The 26,469-nt window shown below is 32.0% G+C and overlaps 1 protein-coding gene across 1 annotated transcript; it reads left to right on the plus strand.

Moving 5' to 3' along the window:
- Nucleotides 1-2,301: 2,301 nt before the first annotated feature.
- Nucleotides 2,302-8,691, plus strand: LOC124372188. The gene is made up of 4 exons (XM_046830555.1): nt 2,302-2,353; nt 4,995-5,269; nt 6,373-6,533; nt 8,598-8,691. The coding sequence occupies exons 1-3, from the start codon at nt 2,316-2,318 to the stop codon at nt 6,480-6,482; spliced, it is 423 nt and encodes a 140-aa protein (XP_046686511.1). The 5' UTR covers nt 2,302-2,315; the 3' UTR covers nt 6,483-6,533; nt 8,598-8,691.
- Nucleotides 8,692-26,469: the final 17,778 nt, after the last annotated feature.

A 26,469-nucleotide genomic window follows, 5' to 3' on the forward strand; every position in this document is an offset into this window, starting at 1 on the left:
TTGTGCTGAGTATTTTCACAATGTAAATAAAAAGTTACATTTAAAAAATTTTACAAATAATTTCAAGCTAAAACCTATTCCTATTTTTTTTCGATAAATTTGCAGAATTCAACATTATTGTAATTTTTTGAAAGCATCACGATTAATTAACATTCCAACATTGATGGTTATTGTTCCATCGGTGCTTTGTGAATCAAACATCTAAACTAATAATGCATCTTCAGTTTGACATCTTGAGAAGATTTCTTAACGTGAAATGTACCTTTCTTACAACTGGGCCGGAGGGAAATTATTTTCAATATTTTTTATACTCATGTAGACAAGAAAATTCAGAGAATGTATGTAAAAGTCAAACATAAAAAAATAATAACTCAAAAGATTTATAATATGTTTATAACTCGCATGCATAAAAAATAATCTAAAATTTTTGTCAAAGTGGGCTATACAAATATTATTCCAAAATTAAAGAACCAGATCCTGTGTATTCTATGTTTGTTGTTGTCTCTAGTAATTGGTTGGCTGACTCTGCAAGGGACGTGGTCCTTAGATCTCTGGATCGTCACCTTCAAACCATGGAGGCTGTTCTTCCTGTTGTGTGCTGTCCCCGAGTCCTTCTCTGCAGCATCCTGTTCTGTCTGGTGCCGGAGAGTCCTAAGTTTCTGCTCACCAGAGGAAACAGAGAAGATACCCTAAAAGTACTTCAGAGAGTTCATTCCATAAACACAGGAAGAGTACTTGGACAGCTATCCTGTAAGTATATGAGCCTTATTAAATGTCACCTATCGTTAACTCAAAACTAATTTGAAATTTACAAAAATGTCAAAATCAATCCTTAGTATTATTGAATGAACAAAATATTTTCTAAAAAATGTATTGATGGTAGACTGTTTTAATGATATAAATTTATCACATATAAAATTAAATACAAAAAGTTTACCAGCAAGGAAGTTGGACACATCTCAATTTGCTTTAAATTATGCATTTACTTCATGTACCTTAACCTAAAAGTTTGATGATGGATTCTTCGAATTTGAAATTTACATTGTACAAATAAAATCTACAAAAGTGTATTTATTGTTTCACTAAAAAACAAAAGTTCATAATTATATGAGGCTTCTCTTACTAAATTTCATATGATAACATATGTTAAATAAACATTATCAAAAACTTTTGAATATAATATTTTGTTTTTTATTAACTACTTTAATATACATCCTCCTTTTAGTGATAATTGTGTATTTTTATAGCTATTACTAAAATATTTCGCATGTAGCATATTGTTCTAAACTTTGTTTAGTGAAAGCTACGGTAATTAAAAAATAAAATTAAAAATTACAGTAATGGCATTGATTTCATCGAATTTTAAACTAAAAATTATTTTAGCCCAATATAATTATAATTCCGATTTTCTAAATTAGATTATCTTCGGGCATATGTTGAATCTAACAAAAAAAAAAGCGGAAAGAGAATTGTCAGAGCCGCTAACGTACAGACGTATATTTGTGTTATATAGTCACCTTCTTATATCACCAGAGTTTTAAACAAATATTAAATTTCAAAAAAGGCTATATTTATTACATTTATAAATAATTTAATTGTGAGCCATGTAATTTTTATATATCTTTTTCCAAACATATCGTAATTACTTTAAGGTCTTTAAAAGAGAAAGAAATTCAGTCGGAGTATTCAACAACCTGCAAGGATCCATAACAGTTTAACAAGAACCGCAAAACACTGCACACATGTTAAGGTGGAATATCGATCTCCATTAAAGTTAATGGACCAGGTTTCTTTTAAAATTATATTCTCTTGATAATTTTAGGTGGAAATAGATGTTAAAAAAACGTGTATAAAATTTATATAGATTAAAACTATAATTCGGTGGATTTAGTCACTATAATTCTTATTAGATTATCGCATTTTCACTCATTTCCGATCTTCTTATTGGTACATGACAGATACGTGTTATGCTGTTTCGATTACTTCTAAATTTCGAACCTCCTCCCGTAGCCAAATGGAAAGGAGTATTGGCAGTTTGAAGTATATGTTATGCATTTTCAAATACAGCAGCTCGCCTCTACCCGTAGCTGAAAGGAAAAGAGTGTTGCCAGTTTGAAGCATGTATTATGTATTTATAAAAAAATTATTATCAAATACAGCAGCTATATTCTGTTTCAGGTCAAATCTGTGATAATGGATGCCAATGAGGTACCACCTCCACCACTAGCGGAAGGGAAAGGGGTGTTGCCGGTCTTAAAAACACATTTGTGATCAGACGTTACCTCTATTTTAGACCTCCATTCTTGAAAGATTTGATGCTTTGCGTTATCCTGATGGTCGATATTTGCTTGTGGTGAGTTTTATACTTTAATCTTATATGCAATATCACCGAGTGACTAAATACCATCTTAGAGTATTAGCTTTATCAATTAATACGTTTATTAGGATATCACTGTAAAAATGTTAACTAAATTTGAAGAGTAAAATCCCATAATGTATTGTGTTATATTCTCTTAAATCATTATTTTCAATATTAATAGAAATTACTTTTTAGAACTTCTTCACAAGTGAAAGGTTAGATTCAGTTACTAAATACGCTCACCCCCAAAGCCCGTCTCTCATGGTCAGAATTCCTAAAATACATAGAATGTAATTTAGTTTTAAATTGTATTGAATTTTATATGTAAGGAAAGAGCTTTGTAACATCTAAACGTACAGACTCCCTGTCATGGGTTTTAGGCCAAATATTTTAGCGGCCTGTGTATTTTATTTTTGAATCTAATACACGATTTTGTAAAATAAAGTAAGAATACGGGCTCTGCCTTGAGGTGCAATATTGCTTCTTCCACAAAAAACTTTGTCATGGCAACATAATATATATAGTTTTAAAAATATATATTATATATATATATATATATATATATATATATATATGCATTGTTTGTTTTATTGTAATTGTGATGGACTGTATATTTTGGAAGAACAATAAGTTATTATTATTATATTACACCACCTTGAGCAGACACATATTTAACATATGTAAAGCAAGTAATAATCGATATTGCCTTGTTTTTATATTATTGCTAGCTCATTTACCTATTAGTGAAAAACCAGTTAATATAGTGTATTTTATGAAATCATTTCAACAGGCTCGATTATTTGTCACACCAATAGCTACTATCAGTTCGTTTAGTACATAAGAATAATTGTTTTTGCACTCGTACTATAATACGCCATTTGTACCTTTATTAATATCACTTCTAAGTGTATTATAAATTTTTATTTAATTAAATTTAAATATGATTAAAACTTTTGTGTATTAAAATAAGTTTACAAAAACCATTTTTTGCACATGGATTCTATAATAAAACAAATTAAATCTGTAATACAATTTAAAGAATTTGTAAAAAGATATACCACAAAATAAAAGAAAACATCATAGTGTATGATATTTCTAAAACAATCCCACTAGAGAAGGGAATTGGAAAACCCTGGAATTTCTAACGGTTTAAATTATGGAAATTAAAGTCTGCTCATCAATTTAGAACTTATGCACCATATAAAAATAACACATAAACAAAAATAAGCCATATGTTTACATTAATTACTCTCTGTTATTTCTCAGAAGTTGATATAAAATTTTCTCATGAGGCATGGCAAAAGTCGTGATCGTCCTTCAATGGAATGTCTTCATTTTAGGATACATATATTTTGGTAACTTCAAACATTTTTTCCAATACTGTCAAGTGGGATCCTGACAAGGAGTGGCGATATGAACTTAAACAGTAGGAATCAATTAGTCATCTGCAAGGGGTGTGTGGGATCACATCTGCTACGTGAAATGATAGGAGAAATAGCAAGACTAATGAGAATTTAAATGAAGAGTTTGGTTAGCACTAAAAAATTATTACCATATGGAGCTCATAATTATATACAAGAGACACAGCTTAAAGATACATTTAATTTACAAGTTTGTTATGAAGTACAAAAACTAATATACTCCTACTCTAGTTTAGGGGGAAAGGGAACTAAATAAAATAATAACTTTAATCCATGCTTTATTTATTACAAAATATGTTTTCGCTGTCACGGAACTTCATATTTGAGGTAGCCTTTTATATATTTCATGTGGTGTACAGATTTTTATAGTATTAGGTATTTTTAAGGTTGTTTGGTTTTTAAAAATTTATAGAGTAGCTGTCCCAGTTTGATATACATCTCAAAAATTTTGTAACTTGCTACAAATTTACATTGAAGTATCTCTAACAACATGTTACATGAAAATAATAGATAATTATTATAGTAGATGCACTAACTTATTGGTATGTATTCTTTATTAATGTAAAAATTTTGCTATCACAAGTGATATAAAAAAAAATAATAATATAAGACACATCATTATTCACGACCTTTAATTCTATTGCTACATTACAATACAGTATTTATAATATTAGTTTCTTTAGCGAGATGCATAATTTTTACTAAGAAAGCAAGACGCACTCTTGTTGTTAATTTAAGTATATTCCTAAGACAACGGGGCTTTTCAAACATCATAGTCCTACGAAACATAGGTATTAGAGTATTAGAATAGGTATTAGAATATTTTAGTCCTAAAGTTCTATATTACTGAAATTTTTTTGTAATGTAATATAATATACAAAAAAATTAGCAGAAAAAGATCATATTCAGTAAACTTTCATTAAATTTTCCAATGGCGGATTGTAGTGGGTGCAACAGTTATCGCAAGATAACCGTCGACCGTAACTGCTGCTTGGATGGTTGACCGTTGAGCGATCTTGTTCTTGCAAGCAGCTCGCCTACCCGGCCTTTGGCGATGGTTCGAAAGACACCTTCAAGTTGTTGGTTCACAGGTTAAGTGTTAGAGAGGGGTTCTTAGCTGTAACTTCGCGTAAGGCAGCCTTACTATGAGAAATTATATATAATATAACGTTATAACCATTTTGACTTTGCAATTGATCAGTAACTGTTTACAGTGCTAACACGGTATTCCTATGGTTACCCGAGATCACAAATCGTATCTCAGTGTACAAGGAGAGCCACGCTGCAGATTCCACTCTGTGTGAGATGATCAGGAGAGATCAGAGTATCGTCTATGGCGTCACCAACACTACTAGCGCTCCCGTGGAGTGTGTCTCAACTATCAACACCGCTGTGTTTCTGCCTAACGTCCTCATAGCTCTAGTACGCCCCGTAGTTATGATGACTGCCAGTGTCTTTGTTCCTCTCTTTGACAGGAGAGTTGTCCTAGGTAAGCGTTACATTTTTCAGAAAGGTTTTCTAACTCTAGGAAATTAGCTAGGTTAGCTACTTTATAATCAAATGACAGATAACTACTCCATTGATATAACGTGAAAACATAAATAAATTATGTCCAAGTTCATAACAATTCATGTGGTTGAAGTGAGTTTCAAAATAGACAAAGCGATTGCTCTTAATGGTTCTCACTAAGATGTTTGTAATTTGAATAGCAGCAGTTCTTCAGTACATTATACAATCATTAATTCTTAAATCTTGTGATTAATGTTCACATTTTAATTGAAGGTCCTAAATAACTATTACAGTTTATAATATTGATTTCATATTGAGAACTTTTTCTCACTAGAGCAACGATTTTGAATTCAAGCTTAGAATAGACCAGAAAAGAAAATTTGTTTGTTATGAAAAACAGTCAAATTCTTAAAAGTGTTTATAACAAAAATCTATAGTAAAATGTGCGTAATATAAGTATAATAGCCTTTAAGCCTCATATATCCTACATAACATACATATTATTTAACGCAAATTATGGAGAAGATGCAATTAGTAGAATTTAAAGTGAATAAATGTCATAGATAATAGAGTAGATTCATTTATGGAGAGCCGTGCTATTTTAAATAATTATATATTGCTCGATCTCTTAGACCAAATATACATTGCTCTATTTAATTTTTGAAAATACATAATTGTAAGCCAAATAAAACGAAGATTAAAATAACACTGCACGGTAAATCACCTTGCTCATTGAGAACTAACTATCTATTTTAAACAAAACTAACTACTTTAAACCCTTTACATGAAGAATAAATCACAACTTCCTCTGCAGTATAGTGATCGAGATATTGCCCACTTATATAATTTACAAATGATTATAAAAATATTAAACTGTTTAAAATTTCAGGATCTCTTCTGGTGTTTGGCAGCTCTATAGCGTTTCTCCTCACCGTGGTGTCCAACGCCTATCACGATATTCGGCGCTCTGAACATGGTAGCTGTCCTTAGCCACAACGTACTCTGCAGTATAGTGATCGAGATATTTCCCACTGATATAATTTATATCTGATTATAAAATATTTAAACTGTTTAAAATTTCAGGATCTCTTCTGGTGTTTGGCAGCTCTATAGCGTTTCTCCTCACCGTGGGTGTCCAACGCGCCTATTGCTATCACGATATTCGGCGCTCTGACCATGGTAGCTGTCCTTAGCCACAACGTACTCTGCAGTATAGTGATCGAGATATTTCCCACTTACATAAGGTATATTTGAACCTTCTTGTCTGCTTCTTATGTATAGATGTTCTTGATGGCTGTGCAAAGGCTTGTGTTATTGTTCTTAGCAAACAATGAAACGACAATTAATAGTAAACGTAATATTCTATGTTATGTCATATTAAAATATTTATCCAGTGATTGTAATAGGTAACACACTAAATTTTAATAATGATTGGCTACCTTAAGATGCAAAAATCTGCATATTACGCATGTTTTATGTTTCACATGAATATGACGTAATTACAATATGAAAACATTGCAATAATTTATAAGGACACGTGTAGAACAATATATAGTTTTAAAGCACACAAAGTCAACTGGGGAAAACAAGGTCCTACTTAGGCTTTTGAGAATTGCATTAAAATTAATGTAAACATGGCTTTTAACAGGATAAATTCCACTGTTGCTAACGAAGATTTTTGAAATTTGATTTTGGAAATATTTTTACCATATCTTTCTATCAACTATGTTGAATTGTTTCTACTATTTAACATGGAGTTTTATATGTATGAAAAATGTATTATGCTTTGATCTTCCTGTCATTCTATACCTTATTTTTTATGGCTGTGCTTCTGAGACGTACTTGAATATCTTTTCTCCTTGGGTCTATCAGGTTTATTTAACAAATCTATGACATAGGAAATTACTCTTTGTGATTAAAATTTAAGCCATCACCTGTGATTTATTTTTATTTTATTGGGTAAAAGAAACTAAACTGACAAATGAAAAAAACAAATCAGAGTTGATCGTGAATATGTCTTCATGTTTTAGCTTATGTCGGTCTAAGAGAAAAACCTCTTACAGTGGCTTATTACATGTACTTTGAGACATAAATAATATTTATTCAGCGAGGATTTGTATAGCTGTTAAAAATCCAGCTAAATATTAGCAAACAAGATCTAGAGCAGTTCTGGTAAATACTGTGGGCTTCCTAGTTTTTGCTTAATTAAAGTTATTAGTAACTTTGCGTATGTAAAGAAACTGTCTTCGCATCGGTACTTTTTATAAATTATTGATATGAACACAAGCAAACTTACATGATAGACCTTTCTAAAAAATCCAAATATTGCTTAATATAATGTGATATAAAAACAACTATAATTTTTTTTCAATTATTATGTGTATCTTAAATGTTGACTTTAAGACACAGTGTTCACTATGAAAACAAAATAATAGAATAATATTAATTTAAAAGCATATACGGTGTATGATGATGCTATGCTCATCATTTATGTTGATTATGCTTGCATTATAAATGTTGATTTCGAAGTATTTTTTCCTAATTGAGATACTATTTTTCAATGCACTGCATTTTGTAATAAATCCATTCCTAATTACTAAAATTAGCATTTAAATAAATGTTTATTTGTTAATTAAAGATGGTTACAAAACAAATATAAAAATAAAAATACATTTTATTTTCCCAACTGATAAGAAACTAAACAATAATAATTTTTATTAAGTCTTGTTGTTAAAAGGTTATCGATCAAAAAGATGTGTTCTATTATATATGACTTTTTGTATGATGGTATTAGCCTTTATATTTATATTTTTCTTGTTTGCAAGATATTTTGTCATGCAGAGGTGTGTTATGACTAAGATTTATATTACATCATGTATAACAGATTGATCACTTTTACCATTAAAACCTAATGGGCCCTATTATTATGGGCAAGATATTACTTCTGTCAAAAGTAAATTTATAGTCAATATTTTATAAATTCACAATACAAAAGCTTTTAGTATTAGATTTATATTATCATTAATGTCTCTACCAAGGTAGTTATGTTACATCGGGTTTTGCCACCACCAAGATTTCTCACATGTTTTCTTTCAAGCATCATTCCTTTTAGAATTATCGTATAAATTTTTACTCTTCTTCTTTTTGAAGTATTTTTGTCATTGCAGTTTTCATTAATAATACAATTTCCTATGTTAATTGTATATAAAATTTTGTAAACATCTGTTATAACTATTTACAATTTGCTATTAATTATTTCCTTTACTAGTTTATATAAGTTTGAATATGAGGAAATTAAAATGTTGCAGCGCTATGGCAGTCTCTATAAATAATATTTTTGGTCGTCTCGGTGCTGTAATCGGCTCTCAGCTGTTCAGTCTCCTGATAGACACAGAGTGTCCACTTCTGTTTTCATCTCCTTTCGGGGACGCTATTGTGTGAGTATGGTAATGTTCTATGTTCTCTAATAAGCTCTCAGCTGTTCAGTCTCCTGATAGACACAGAGTGTCCACTTCTGTTTCATCTCCTTTCGGGGACATTATTGTGTGAGTGTGGTGATGTTATATGTTCTCTAATAAGCTCTCAGCTGTTTCAGTCTCCTGATAGACACAGAGTGTCCACTTCTGTTTCATCTCCTTTCGGGGACGCTATTGTGTGAGTATGGTGATGTTCTATGTTCTCTAATAAGCTCTCAGCTGTTCAGTCTCCTGATAGACACAGAGTGTCCACTTCTGTTTCATCTCCTTTCGGGGACGCTATTGTGTGAGTATGGTGATGTTCTATGTTCTCTAATAAGCTCTCAGCTGTTCAGTCCTCCTGATAGACACAGAGTGTCCACTTCTGTTTCATCTCCTTTCGGGGACGCTATTGTGTGAGTATGGTGATGTTCTATGTTCTCTAATAAGCTCTCAGCTGTTTCAGTTCTCCTGATAGACACAGAGTGTCCACTTCTGTTTCATCTCCTTTCGGGGACGCTATTGTGTGAGTATGGTGATGTTCTATGTTTCTCTAATAAGCTCTCAGCTCTTCAGTCTCCTGATAGACACAGATTGTCTACTTCTGTTTCATCTCCTTTCGGGGACGCTAGTGTGTGAGTATGGTGATGTTCTATGTTCTCTAATAAGCTCTCAGCTGTTTCACTCTCCTGATAGACACAGAGTGTCTACTTCTGTTTCATCTCCTTTCGGGGACGCTATTGTGTGAGTATGGTAATGTTCTATGTTTCCCTAATAAGCTCTCACCGGTTCAGACATCTGATAGACACAGAGTGTAGACTTCTATTGTGTGAGTATGGTAATATTCTATGTTCTTTAATAAGCTCTCAGCTGTTTGGTCTTTTGTTATACATAGAGTGTCCCTTCTGTTTCATCTCTTCTAGGAAAGACAATTTATTGAGTATGAAACCTTTATGAGTTTGAGATAAAATTTCAAAATGTAGTTTAACTATCCTAATAACATTATTATTATAATAAGATATAATGAGTAGTAGAAGTAAAAGTATAGCTATATTAAGTCGTTTTTTAATACTTTATTTATACCAATATGAATTTTATAAATTACTTTTTATCTTTTCAGGTTGTTCAGTGGTTCCCTTTTCTTCAAACTTCAAAAGAAAATACCAACACCAAATGAACGGAGCAGAAATACAAGTTTTATCTATCCCTTAATATTTTTGACTATTATTCAAATTCCTTTCTATTGAAAATTCCATTATATTTACTTAAAGAATGACTTATTGCATTTTAATTCTGAGTCTATCGAATTTTGATAAATATCCAATGACATCACGTTAACAGTAAACGTAATGTATTGATAACAGAAATCTTGTGAAAGCTATAAGCTTTTGCTGAATATTTATTATGCCAGTGAATGAGAGTAATGTTACGTAATCACTTCTGACAAACTATGGTACGTATTTTATAAAAAACACAAAATGGCAACTAGCGTTTATACAAACACATTTCTCGGCCTATGTTTATAGATTTTTTTAAATCATATGTATTATGAGTCCTAGAGGTTTGTGACATCCTTTTGTGATCACCCGCATTTAAATCGTAAATTATAACCTCCATATTTAAATATGCAGCTTATTAGAAGTTGGATTTATCCGTGTCGAGACACTCTGCCTACCGTGCAAAATCAATAGCTAGAAACCTAAAATATATTCTAAGAGAAAACTCAGTGTTGAAACACTCAAAATTGTCCTATATTTTAATTGCAGCTGTAATCTAAAAGAGCTCGCCATTTGCTGAGTATCATTCAGAGAACAATAGCTAAAAGTTTAAAACCTTTCTAACCAAAATAACAATAATGTAACAAAAAATGGATGAAAGGGAAATCAGAAATACTACTTCAAAGGTATTTTATAGGTATTTGTTGCACATCAGTTGAGACAAAATAATAAATGATTGTATAGAGAGATCCTGTATTGTAGCACTCTAACTTGCCTTGAATTTTGTCTGAAATACGATGTGAGCTGAAACACTCTCTTTATTTGTGAATCTTTTGGAGGTAACAAAATACATTTCAATGATTGGATAGAGAGCTACAGATCCCGTATCGAAACACATCAACTTGCCTTGAATTGTGTCTAAAATACGATGTGAGCTGAAACACTCTCTTTATTGTGCATCTGTTGGAGGTAACAAAATACATTTCAATGAATGGATAGAGAGCTACAGATCCCGTATCGAAACACATCAACTTGCCTTGAATTGTATCTGAAATACGATGTGAGCTGAAACACTCTCTTTATTGTGCATCTGTTGGAGGTAATAAAATACATTTCAATGATTGGATAGAGAGCTACAGAGCCCGTATCGAAACAAATCAACTTGTCTTGAGTTGTAGCTGAAATACGATGTGAGCTGAAACACTCTCTTTATTGTGCATCTGTTGGAGGTAACAAAATACATTTCAATGATTGGATAGAGAGCTACAGATCCCGTATCGAAACAAATCAACTTGTCTTGAGTTGTAGCTGAAATACGATGTGAGCTGAAACACTCTCTTTATTGTGCATCTGTTGGAGGTAATAAAATACATTTCAATGATTGGATAGAGAGCTACAGATCCCGTATCGAAACACATCAACTTGCCTTGAATTGTGTCTGAAATACGATGTGAGCTGAAACACTCTCTTTATTGTGCATCTCTTGGAGGTAACAAAATACATTTCAATGATTGGATAGAGAGCTACAGAGCCCGTATCGAAACACATCAACTTGTCTTGAATTGTAGCTTGAAATACGATGTGAGCTGAAATACTCTCTTTATTGTGCATCTCTTGGAGGTAACAAAATACATTTCAATGATTGGATAGAGAGCTACAGAGCCCGTATCGAAACACATCAACTTGTCTTGAATTGTAGCTGAAATACGATGTGAGCTGAAATACTCTCTTTATTTGTGCATCTCTTGGAGGTAACAAAATACATTTCAATGATTGGATAGAGAGCTACAGATCCCGTATCGAAACACATCAACTTGTCTTGAATTGTAGCTGAAATACGATGTGAGCTGAAATACTCTCTTTATTGTGCATCTCTTGGAGGTAACAAAATACATTTCAATGATTGGATAGAGAGCTACAGATCCCGTATCGAAACACATCAACTTTCCTTGAATTGTATCTGAAAATACGATGTGAGCTGAAACACTCTTTATTGTACATCAGTTGGATGCAACAAAAATATATTTCAATGATTGGATCCAGTTATCGTTACAATCCAACTTGCCTTAAATCAAATTGGATCTGAAGCTCAGTCTTCGCTGAGAGACTGTCTGTCGCTGCAGTAAAATATATGTAGCCGTTTCCTTCAGCACAAGCATTAGTTAAATGGTAAAACTCTTTACGAATACTATGAATAGTTTTCATTCCATTTTGGTCTAGTTTATTACACACATACAATGCAGAATCGTAACTAAATTTATTACGCATCTCAACAGTTCTAATATATTATACATCTAAAGTTTTAAAACATTAAGTTATCTTTGAATAAGGATTCAATTACGCAAAAGTATAAATATTGCTTTAATATCCAATCAAAAATTGATAGACTATTGTATATTTAGAAGACAATAACAAAAACTGTATTCTAGCAGGCTAAAAATGTAAGAAATGTTAGAGACCAGTGTTTTACATGGTTCAAATATGTACAAAAGTAGACTTTAAAAATTCCAGGTTTTGAAAAAAAATTTTTTTTTTTTCAGAATATGAGGCATAAAACATGAGTACACGATAACAAAAGCCAGAGCAGACTATAAAAAAATAAAAAATGTAACAGAGTTCAACAAACGAAAATCCTTTATAATGAATAGTAACAGACTAGGAAAAAATAAAAAAGAACAACTTCAACAAACAACAGCAAGTATTCAAAGATCGAAAATCTGGCCGCCTGATACAGAGAAACCATATTGCTCGTTGATTGGTTGGTTAACTTGCAGTCAATTACGTCCAATCTTTGCTGATTGATTCTCTTGAAGTCGTATATTATCTGGTACTAATGTTTCACTATGCTGTTTTTTGGTCCTATAATAATTGGTTAACTTTCAGCTAGTCACGATCAAACTTTAGTGATTGACTCTGGCAGATGTGCATTGTCTGCTACTAATGTTGACCCCTGCTAGTTTTAGTCTCAGGTTTATTGGTTAACATTCAGACAATAATAATAATAATAATAGTAATATTCTTTATTGCAGCAAACAATAAACAATAATTGTATTGCAAGCGTCCTATAAAGATGAAAGTACTAATCTAATAATTAAAAAAAATTAAATTATAAGTAAAATTAATAGATAAATATATTATTATTATTAACATATTGGGTACTGTGACATCTATCGCCGGTTCTTCTGTTTTAGAGCCAAATTTTCTTGAATATCAGAAGGGCAGATACAACAATTATTTTTAAATGTTACTGAGGACTGTCCCCAGTGGCCCATCACAAACTCGTCAACTGAGTAAAATGCCCTAGACAACAGGAATTGTTTTGATCGAAATTTACATTGTTTGTGAATATTGACCTGATCTCTTCAGGGAGCCTATTTGATTATCCTTACACCATCCTGAGATGGCAAGCATTCAAAAAACAGTTCTGTGCTGTGCCATATGATAGTTGTACCGGCTTTTAGTTCGTATTGGTGTACGTCACTACCCCGAAGTGAGACCCACTTGAATCGGCAGTTATAGCAAGACTTCGAGAACATAGTAGACTAGGCAAAGTCAGCAATCCTATTCATTTGGATGTATTATGCCAAAGTAATCTGTCTTCAGAATGTCCAATGAACAGAATTTTGCCAAAACTTCGTAAGACATAAATGCCTGGTAAATGCCTGAAGTACAATCATGATCAAACTTTGCTGATTGACTCTTCTGCAGATGTACATTACGTGCTACTAATGTTACACCTGCTAGCTTTGGTCTCAGATTGATTGTTTAACATTCAGCCAGTCACGCTCAAGCTTTGCTGGTTTCCGCACTTAGGTCTATTATTCCTCTAGCACGTAAAAGTATCCCGAACTACTTGTCCTGTAACAGGCTGCGGTTAAGTGAACACATTTTTAAGTCTAAAGCTCATTTCGTTATTGACAGATAAAACGAAAAGGATACATACGAGAAACAAATATTTGCATCCATTTGCAACCATAAGAGACAATGTGTCTGAATACTGAGCGATAGGGTTCAACGATGCTCAGCAAAATTCCATCGTTTCCGTTTTATAAAAGTCATTATTTTCAATGTACTAATAAAGTTTGAAGCAAAGTTTCAAGATGAAATATTTCTCGAGATATCTTACTACGTGATACATTTAGATTTTAAAATTAAATTTGGGTTTCATATCAGTGTTTAAATAATAAAAATATGTATAAAGTCATTATAAAATTATGTTAAATGTGTTAGGATATATAGGTAACATAGTGTAAGCATGTCATTTATTAGATTCTGTTATAAGTATATTTAGTTCTTTTACAAATTCAATTATTATGCTATTTTCGCATTTCCCCCAAGTTCGATCATAGAATTAATGAAAAGGGTAGGATTAGCGTTTCCTTAGCCAAATCCAATGGAGTAACACGCATTACCAACAATCACAGTGTTGCTCATATACAATTTTTTCATTTTGACAAACGCCATTCTTCGCTAATGCTCAGCCAATACAAGCCTTACTAAAACCTCAGTAAATTCCATATTTAATGTATAATATACATACTATTTTTTACCCTTATGCATGTTTAGTCGACATTATCACTACTCATTTATTGTATAAGCACCAACACCAACCAAGCAATGAATTTTAAAAATCAATTTGTACACAGTAATATAGCATATTGAAATGAAATTGCATATTATTTGTCAAGTTATACAAGAAAAAGAGTTTCAAAAAATAAGATAACACAATTTATCTATGTTAGGATTTATTGATTCAATATCAATGTTGAGTTTAGCTCCAGTTCACCTTCTTCTTAATTTAGCTTCCACGCTGACGCAATTGACTCCTATAATATAGACTATAATTTTCTTCACAAGAGATTAAAACATTCTGCAATGAAGAAATTTAAAATCAACCCTTTGTATTCTTTACCACCTAGACTATTAAACACCTAGAAACATTATCTAAACACTAGGGAAACCTCGACTACAAAGTATAGTGTAATCTACATGAAGTCTTATTATCATTATCTCATGAGATACACTCTTGAGTGCACTACGATGCCTTAGGCACGATCTTTTAGCTCAATGGAGCTACCGGGTTTTCTACAAATAACGGTAGCTATCTTGGGAAGGTGAAAGGTGAGCTATTCAGATTCCAAGAGCTAACAAGAGGTAATCTCAACATTCACAAAGAAAATATCACTATATTGTAAAATATATTGATAGCCTGTGAGAGTTATCACTAATTGGCTGAGCCTCAGCAAATCATCATACAGCCCTGCTACCTTCATAGTCAGATGTACATCACTGGTTCTGTCAGCATTGGTATCTTTGGACTCATGATAACTCATCCCAATAAAACGCAATTATCTCATGATTCAATTATGTTTCTTAGCGATTTAATTGATAACTTCCAGAAAGTAGTCACGTATTATTTAATTTAATTTCAATTTTTTACATTAAAGTGTTGTGTCTTGCAAAATGGTTACTAAAACGTTCAATTATTTAAAAAATACTTCAGCAATTTTACATCAAGAGGGTCTATTCAACCGTTATTATTTATGAAAGATTGTAGTAGAATATAAATATGGTAATACTCTAACAATGTCCTTGTCGGAATTTCTTCCGAAACATTGTAACAGAATACAACCGATATTTCCAAATAAGAAATCCTTTTGGAAATTAGCTAGTCAATATAAACACACAACATTAACATTGTAATTCTAATAAAACATAAAATAAAAGACTGAAAAGGTTTTACAAGCAGTGCTTGATGCAATATAAGATATTGCAACAAGCGAAAAGCGACAAGTGACAACACGAGCTTACTCGACACGGAGCAGTGTTGCCAAGTTTGTTGTAATTGCTTTAGGAGTTGAGAAGTCTTTGGCAATCTTAAACGAGAATCTAATTATTAACTCAACACATGACTCTGGTTTATCTTGTTGTCCTTAATAGAGCTCTCCATTACTTGGAGATTACAACCAAAATAAAAATTGTGATTTAAGACGGTTAAAAATGTTTGTGTACGATGACACTATATGTTTTATTGTGACTGACATAAAAGTTATTGCGTGCTGCACATCACTAACTACGATTAGTTAGCCAGCAGGGATCACTTCTGGCTAGTTTATACCTTCCAGTTGAACCTACCACTGGGCACAGCAAAAACCGATGTATCACTTACATCTGGGCAACCTTGTGGATGTCCAGAAGCGGCACATCACTAACCGCAAATGTTGAGATTATAGGGTGCAGGAAATTTGACAGGTCTAGTCTACTGCGGGAGATGACTGTTTGAGTTGATGGGATTTGTTTCCTAACCTCAGAGGTTCTTGCTAGACTCAACAAGGGTGTGCCACACCATGCCTACTTTGACTGGAGAGGCTGGTTTCAGAGCTGGCCTCCTTTCTTCCGGGAAGACATGACTTTGAGATGTAGTTCCCTAATTCTTCCTCATGGATCTCGAAAGTAGGCAGCCCCTACACCCTAACCTTACCCATGCTGAATATCCTGTCACTCCGGAAGCAGCGCAAAGGTTCGCAAAGATTCAGTGAAATTTATAAGCTTCTTTTCCTAAGAGAAAAACACAACGATGGGTAATTGTGACTAGTGAATAGTAATAAAGTATGAAATATATTGGTTTCTAAATTGAAATACTAGAGGACGTATGCTATAAATATTGTTTTAGTACGTACAAAACACCTTAATTATTATTTCTTCATCTTTATAGGTCAGAGGAGCGCGTGATTTTTTCAGTCAGCGATGAATGTCTACTACAAGGATTTTTCATACAAGGTGTAATGTATATTTTCTTCAATGATCTGAGGACGATGCACTTTTTTTTGATGAACTTATGAATATCGGATGTAACTATTTTTTTCGTATAAGCTGTAAAGTACAATTTGTTCAGTGGTCTGAAGGCGCACACTTTTTTCGGTGGGTAAGGAATGTCTACTGTAAACGATGTGGCGTATAATCGGAAACGTATATTTTCTTCAGTAGTCGAAGAGCGCGCCCTTCTTTTTAGTTGAGCGTGAGGCAGAGCGTCGTAAGGTCTTACATTTTTACTTATATTGCTCAATCTCTGATTCCGACAGTTAAATACGTTTTTCCTCGATCATTGCACATTATCTGGTCAGTGTTTGTAGGTTTACGTTGTCAAGATTATCTTCTGGGCTTTTTACATTCCTTAGACACTACCTATTAATGTCGTAGTTACGACATATTAAATTACCATCGGGAGTTAGCTTGAATTCATACCCTTTTGGACCTTTAAAGGCTCCTTTTCTAAATTGCTTGGATAAGCGTTTAAACTTGTCCACACTCATCATGCAAATGATGACAATACTTTATTAATCCAAGGGAACAGCGAAGGGTCTCATAGAATCTTAGAGCAATATTCAATCTGTTTTACTTGTCTGTTACAGTAATCAATTCGCTGAATAAAAGTATGTAGATGAACACCGTCTAATTCGTAGGTTTCATAAACCATTTCTCTAAATGTCATAGTCACATTCGGAAATCAAAAATTTGTGTCAACATATGTGTTTTCGTCGACCTCTAAACAGCTTGGAAACGAAATAGTCTATTTATACGTTCCAGCTTATACGCCACATCGTTACAACTGACATTCATCGCTCACCAAAAAGCGTACTCTTTTCAGACCACGAAAGAAAAAGAAAAAAATAATTAAGGTTTCGTACGTGTAAAAACTATATTTCTAGCATAGGTCCTCTTGTACTTAAATGTAGAAACCAATATATTTTATACTTTTTCTTCATGTTGGTGTTAATCGATAATATATTGAAATAATTTCAAATTCATGTGCTTCAGGGTTATCACATTCCTTGAACTACTAAAATATGACCAGAAATTTTAATTCCATACCAGAACCGGTTGAAGTATATTGTATTATAACTTAAGTATTAAAATGTTATGAAACATTTGATATTCCAGGAACCCGTTATAGCACAATTAATTTATATGTATAAACTCATTACGTTTCATGGAAGAGACTGATAAGCCTGCTTGGCCAGTGATTGTGAAGATGAAAGGCTGCAATTTCACATCAATCCTGTAGCGTCAGTTCACTTGGGAGGGAAGTCAACTGCGAAATTATTTCACCAAATCTCCTCTCAAATTTGCATTTAGACGGACTCAGATGAGGCTTAGCCGGTCTATAATACATCAGGAAGGTAGTGGAGATTTCGCTGCCAATATTTCAGGAACGTTATAATGTTTTTTCCAGCCTAATTACATACAATTAAAAATACCAACACTATAATTAGGATCTATAGAAATGATTTAAAATTATGAAAAAACACAAACGTGTTAGAATTCTAATCTATTGATTATAATAATTGCTTTTATTACGAATTGTTGATGTATTTACATTACATTTATTAGCCTATATAATTAGTTAATCTTGTATTGTATAAAATATTGTTCTTTCAAAAGTAGACATAAATTCACTATAAACACCCCGTTAGTTACTGAAATATTGTAAATTTTTAGCTAAAATACTGGTAGATGAAAACTGTGATGAGCAAGATATTGCATCCGTTTTGAATTTGACGGTTTACACCAAATATCCGTGCTAAGCTATAATGTCACCTACTTTGAAATGGACTTTGATTTCACGGCTTTCGGATGCTTAGATGATCGATGTAAAAATGATTCCAATAGATTGTGGAAACTCGATTAAACGTCTGTACTGCTGGGTAATAAACAGGGTGTCCCGTAACTCTGTGGAAAAGTATACCACGTTACTGTTTATGTGAAAACAAACATATTTCACTATATATGTGTCTTCAATGCTTATTTTCTCATCTGTCTGTCTGTGATTTTTATAAAAAATTAATATCTTATAAACTAATAAATTAAATTATACCATATTTCGATCAACTGTTCATAATAACAAGGTCTGTTACTGAAAGAATATCATCAAATTATCCTTGGTATTTTATACATAGCGACCATTAAATCTTTGATTACGAGTTGTAATTTTATCTTAAAATCTTGTATTTTTTTCTAAAGAAGTGCAAGAATATCAGTTTTTAGAGGATTTGTAACAAAGCTAATAACACTGAAATTAATTAAATCAAATAATAAATAGCTGATTTAGAGTAGATTTACTGTGATAAGACATTGAGAGCTGCTGTTCAGTTTTTGTATTGTTGGCTATTCGCTGAGAACCTCAATGTGAGCCATGTCTTGTCTCAGTAAATATGCTCTATATAAATTGTTTTTTTATTCGATTTAAACACGTTTGGTATCATTATATCTGTGACAAGATACTCTAAAAACTTATATTGTAGAAAAATTGTAATTTTTAAGATATTCAAAGTTTAAAAGTTTTTATGGCCGAAATTTTGAAAATAAATAAACATAATTTTATGATATTCTTTTCAGTAACTGAGCTTCTTATCACAAACATATCAGTCATATTTGGTAAAAATCAATTGAGTTTAAGAACCCATGTTCTTATAGGGAAATTTGTTTTTCTTGAATAGAGCAATAACGTGGTATACCTTTGTCTAGAGAGTTACGGAATGCTCTGTATAGACTAGAGCAGGCACATCAGAATAATATCACGTGTTAGCTGGGAGCCACGCCGGCTAATTGACATCCTCCCCACTGGATTATTAACTCTGGCAGGTTTCTTATCAGTGCAGTAAATTGAGTTGTTTAGGTTAGTTCTTATATAAACTTTTAGTTTATTGATGAAAATGATCACCAGAGCTATAAAGACTTTGCTAAAAATCAGTAATCCATACTTGTGGTCTGTACGTTGGAGTCTAAAGTATCGTTAGTACCAACCCTTCGTGTCTTAAACGTATGTTTATGTACGTCAACAACTTCAGAACTGTTTCTCTTTTGATAGTTTAATAATAACGAAGTATAAACTTCAAACACTTGGCAACATAAAATGGTAGGAAGAGATAGGGCCAAAAGTAACAGATATATCTGAAATGACGAGGCTTCAGACAGTGACTTCCGGATATAATATTTTATTGACACACATCAACCGCGGATGGTTCCATATCGGACATGGCCGACCATCTCTCCCCGGAGAGCTCTGAATGTTACTCTATACATTTACTTACGGCACCGTTCTTAGATTCGGTATTATTTCACGAGCAATATTACGAGGATATAAACAATTAGTTATGCGGCTAATATTAAGTCGAAATAAATGTTTATGTCACGTGAAAAGGTCATCAAACTTATTGGAAATACGATTACAAAGTATAAAATAAAACATTATTTTGGTACACACAACAAAGAAAAATAATATATTTCTAGATTCTATTTAACTATAAAAATTGTTATATTTAAGCTTTTTGGCTTTTATAATAAATTGTAAGAAACAGTCCATGTTGTGTAAAAATGGAAATGTGGTTTCAAATTATTTGTTGGATTTTAAAACAATTCTAGACAATGTTATAAATTTTATTTATATACATATTTTGTTATTCTTCTTTTTGATGAAGACTTTTATTAATACATTTTGTTTTAAATAATATTATTTTAAATTAGTAGATCCACAGTGGAGTAGAGTCCAAGACCCATACTTACTACGGCTATAGTCCGAAGAGAAGATTCAAGTAAAACATTGCCAGTATACAGGAGACTCTATAAGTGAAATCTACAGAGAGTCACATACGGAAATTCAATACAGCTTTAGTCTGGAAAGAGGCTGCACGTAAAACATCGCCAGTCTACTAGAGACTCTGCGACTGAAATCTACAGAGTCACACTCGGATATACACGAGGCTGCACGTAAAACATCGCCAGTCTACTGGAGACTCTACGAGTGTACTCTACAGAGAATCACACTCGGAAATACACGAGGCTGCAAGTAAAACACCGCCAGTCTACTGGAGACTCTACGAGTGTACTCTAGAGAGAGTCACACTCTAAATACACTGCGGTCTTAGTCTGAAGAGAGGCTGCACTTAAAATAGTGTTGATGTACTCGTGTAAACTGAAAACATTGTTTTTTCAATATATACAAATACTAGATAGATATTTTTGAATACTTTAAATTGACATAAATATGACTATTTTGACCTAAAACTACACTAACTCTCTAATATACTGTGTGTAATTACTTCTCTAATATACTGTGTGTAAAAGTATATGGAAATACGAAATTTTATTAACCTTTTTTTCAAATTATTAATCATGATTAGTAGATAGTAATATGGGGTTCCTGGCGCACTTTCGGAGCCAACCGAAAAGCAATGTAAAATACTGTTCAATGTACCATAAAGGAAGCTGAGAAATAACACAGCAAATCTCAATGAAAAAATTAACCGAATCTACAGTCGTTCGTCTCCAAAAGCGATCGGTACATTACTATCTACTCTGTGGAATGAAAAATTAACCAAATCTGAGCTTCTACTTTCTTAAGCTGTGCTTTGTAAAATGTTGTCAAATCTGCTACGAATAAAGGATTTATCTTAATAAAATTTAATCAATTTAAAACATTTTTACTAAAAACATACTGTACTTTAATAAAAAACTTTTCTACTAAATAAACAACATGAACTCACCAAGCTCTCTTCAGTTTCTAGCATTTCAAAAACTTACAAAGAAAGACAATTTTAACGAGTTCAACGAATTACCAAAACATTTTAAAGAACAGTTGATACTTTCCTTAAATGATACAGAATTCAAAGAACTTGTAAAGTCTTTTGCAGAAAAAAACGTCTAATGGAGTGTTTTACTATCGGCAAAAAACTAAAAAAGTAAGGGATTACATATTTAATATAATTACGAAAGATATTGAAAAGAAAGTAAAAAAATAAACAAACAGAGAGTTTTCATCGTTTTTTTATGACATTTTTCCCATATTATACGTTCTTTCAAGATAATCAAGACTTAATTGATGAATTTCTTAGGAATTTTTGTGAGTATCAAGATTTATCAACACAATTCATTAAAGAGCATTATAGAATTTTTCTTATAGAATATAGCCACATTTTGTGTGAAACAAAAGGTATTACTGTAGATAATATTCCATGTGATTCCTATGAAGAAAGACACCAACTATGGTTATCAAAACAGTACTATGACGTGGGGAGGGACTGCAAGTTTTAGAGTTAAGACTTTATTCTACAAAGTTAATTGTTATAATTTCTTTATCTTTTATAGTCTTCTTTCCAGTAACAACCAAGTGTAATTTTTCATTTTTGTTTAATTCTTTAATCTTTTTTTCATCCAAAACAGTCAAAAATCTGTTCGGTAAGTGTACTTTACAATCTTCCAACTCGGCAATTATTGTAAACCCGGCGCAATCGTTGGTTTACAAGCACCATTTAGTTAAATAAATTTTTCTATCTAAATGGAGCGCGATAAAATATCATGTCCGTTCTGCAAAATAGAAATTTTAAGAAAAAACTATGATCGCCATTATAATTCTAAAAGTCATGAAAAAAACAAGCAAATTTACAATAATGAACTAAATTATTTAAGACAGTGGGCTAGAGAAAATAAAATTGCCGATCACGAAAACATGTTTAATATTGAGAAATTACGTGAATTAAAGAGAAATTTCAAAGTTGAAAAGAAAAATCTCGACCTATTTAATGATGAAAAACTTCATTCAATAGCTGAAAAGTTGGCTATCGGTACTAACGATAAAACCAAGTCTGAAATGATCGAAGAAATTGATAAAACTCTTAAAGTAAAAATCCGAAAATATCATTGATGTAGAAGTTTTATCCTCAATACACGGTCTTTTCAAGCAATACATTTTAACAAACTTGAACGACAATTCCATGTCAATTTACAAATATCTTTCAATTATGCGGTCAGAAATTAAAAGTTTAATCGAGAAATTTCAAGAAAATGTTAAAAATATGAAGGGCTATCTCTCTTTGGAATGTGAATACGAACGAACTTTAGTGAATGGTGAACCGCAAACATGTCTAATGTATTTTACTATCAAAGCAGACGAAATCTTTGACGTAAACGACTTTATTACTAAGCAATTTAATAAATTAACACATCGAGAACAAACGAATAATCCAAATAAAGGTTCCGGATGGACATTTAAAAGTTGTAAACAACTAGTTTTGAGCCTTAACAAACACGAAATGATGAATGCAGGATCATACATCGATTTACCAAAGAATATCAAAGATAAAAAAGCTTGTATAAAATATAAAAAATAGAGATGATTTTTGCTTTATTTACTCAATAAGATGTGCTATTGAAAAACCAGAAAGAGACTGTGAACGTGTAAAGCAATACGAAAAATTTGTGAATGACGAAATATTTTCAGGTTTTGAGTATCCAATGTCTCTGAAAGATATACAAATATTTGAAAAACGAAGCTACAATTCCAAGTATAAGTATCCAACAATGTCTATCAATGTCTACAGTTTTGATGAAAATATTAACATTGTTCCGTTACAAATTTCTGGAAAATATGACGCTGAGTTAAACATTGACTTATTGTATGTTAAACAAGAAGACAAATCTCATTATGTTTTGATAACCGATTTAAATAAGCTCGTGAGTTCTCAGTTATCCAAGCATAAGGAAAGAAAATTTCTTTGTAGAAGATGTTTAAGCCATTTCTACAAATCTGGAGATTTAACAGATCATTTAGAAATTTGTAAAAATCATGAAGTTTGTAAGCCAATTATGCCATTTCCAGGTCAAACAACTAAATTTACTAATTATCAAAAGAAATTTAACCATCCGTACGTAATTTATATGGACTTTGAGAGCATATTAGAAAAAATTCCGACATGCAAGAACAATCCACAAAGATCGACTACAACCAAGATTCAGAGGCACATTCCTTATGGTTTTACTCTATATTTAGTGTCTAATGTGACCAATCGTATGTACAAGCCGATATGTTATCGTGCCAAAAATGAAGAAGATTTGAAAAACGTCCCGACAAAATTGTTTGAAGAACTCAATAAATTATCGAAATACATAGCGAAAAAATATAATTCTAAGAACATGAAACCTATGAAATTGACAGAAGAAGAAGAAATTTCGTATCAAAATTCAAACGTTTGTCATATCTGTGAATGGTCTGCTTATGATGTTGGGTCAATTCAGTATGGTTTTACTCCTGATAGTTGGAAAGATAAGAGTTATAATAAAGTGAGAGATCATTGTCATTTAACCGGCAAGTTTCGAGGCGCAGCTCATGCATGTTGCAATCTAAATTTGAAATTTCCTCAGAATATTCCCGTTTTCTGCCACAATATGTCAAATTACGATACTCATTTGTACATAAAAGAATTGGCTAAACAATATGGAAATGTTGATTTGATTGCAAACACCGATGAAAAATATATAAATTATTCTGTAAATTCTGGATATGGCTATGAATTCGAAGGTGATAAGCCAAGAAAATTCATCAAGTTTTCGTTTGTAGACACGTTCAGATTCATGGCCTCGTCTATAGAAAAGTTAGCTAAAAATCTAAAGAGAGAAGACTTCAAACATACAAATCATTTTATACAAGATGGACTGAATGAAATTATAGAAAGACAGCCAAATGACGAAGAAGAGATTTTTAAAATTCTATCTGGAAAAGGAATATTTCCCTATGAATTTATCGACAGTATTGAAAAAACTTGATTACACAGAAGAATTGAGAATTCAAGATTTCTATTCACTTTTGACAGATGAGAGCATATCTGAGAAAGATTTTCAACACTACTTAAAGGTTTGGAACAAATTAAAAGAGAAAAATCTTGGAAATTACTCTGATTTGTACAATATCCAAGATGTTTTATTGCTTGCTGATATATTCGAAAATTTCAGAAACATTTGCCTTAATTGTTATAAACTCGATCCGGCACACTATCTAACAGCTCCCAGTCTCGCATGGGACGCAATGTTAAAATTAACGAAAATTGAGCTTCAGCTAATTAACGATTATAATATGTATTTGATGATTGAAAAAGGCATTCGCGGGGGCATTTCTCAGTGTATTAAACGATATGTGAAAGCAAATAACAAATATTTAAAAGATTTTGATAAGACAAAGCCCGAAAACTATTTACTCTATCTCGATGCAAACAACCTTTATGGGTATGGTCTTATGCAAAAACTGCCGTTTAGTGATATCAAGTGGATGGATCCTAAAACGTATACAAAAGAAGAGTGGCAAGAAACAATTTTAGAACTCACTGGCGACGAAGATTATGGCTATATTCTCGAAGTCGATCTTGGATATCCAACAAATTTACACGAACATCACAAGGATTTACCTCTTGCTCCCGAACATTATAAAAACAAACTTTGCACAACTCTACTGGATAAAACTGAATACGTTGTTCATTCGAGAAATTTGAAGTTCTATTTGGAACAAGGTATGATTTTGAAACATGTGAATAGAGTTATTGCATTCGATCAGAAGCCTTTTATGAAAGAATACATTGATTTTAACACAAACATGAGAACCAAAGCTACAAGCGACTTTGAAAAGGACTTTTATAAGCTAATGAACAACTCAGTGTTTTGGAAAATCTATGGAAAATGTGAGAAACAGATGTGATATTAAGCTTGGAAATGAAGAATTTTCAATGAAACAAGCTAAGAAAACAAATTTCAAATGCTTTAACATCTTTGACGACAACTGTATAGCGAGTCACATGTACAAACAAAAGGTTAAATTTAACAAACCGATTTACATAGGATTTTCAGTTCTCGACCTCTCAAAATTGCTAATGTACGAGTTTTATTACAACAAATTAAAGAAGTTTTGATCCAGATTTGAATCTGTGTTACATGGATACAGACAGTTATTTTTCTAGAATTGAAACGAGATCCTTTTAAAATTATTAAAGAAAATATAGATGACTTTGATACAAGTGATTATCCAAAAGATCATGAATGTTTCACTACTAAAAATAAGAAGGTAATAGGGAAATTCAAAGATGAGTTAAATAGCGAAGTTTTAGAAGAATTTTGTGGTTTAAGGTCTAAGATGTACTCGTACAAATATCTAGATAAAAACCCAGTTAGGTGTAAAGGAATTAAGAGAAGCGTTGTAAATAAAACAATAAATATCGAAAACTTGAAGAGATGTTTGTTCGAAGATAAAGAAGAATTTAGGGAGATGACAGTCATCAAAAGTTATAAACATGAGTTGTACACTGTTACCATAAACAAGCTGGCACTGAACGCTAAAGATGATAAGAGAATTGTCCTAGAAAATAAGATCGATACAGTACCGTATGGCTATAAAACAGATATATTAGACGAATTAAATAAACTTGGAAACTTTGATATGTAAATGGAAGATGATTTAATTCACTGTCACAAGTGTAAAAAGAAAACGAAAAATATAGATTCAAAAATCGTTCAAACTCAAAATGGATTGTATAGAATTGCTGCAAAATGTTCAAAATGTAAGACAAACAAGAGTAAGTTTATAAAAAATCCAAATCCAAAACCTGTTAAGCAAGAATTGAAGACTAAAGATGAGATAGAGATTGAAGCTCGAGAAATTCATGCACCAGTACGAAAAAAGTTTAAAAAGA

The sequence above is a fragment of the Homalodisca vitripennis genome, unplaced genomic scaffold (assembly GCF_021130785.1).
Source record: "Homalodisca vitripennis isolate AUS2020 unplaced genomic scaffold, UT_GWSS_2.1 ScUCBcl_2741;HRSCAF=7800, whole genome shotgun sequence".
Lineage (NCBI taxonomy): Eukaryota > Metazoa > Arthropoda > Insecta > Hemiptera > Cicadellidae > Homalodisca > Homalodisca vitripennis.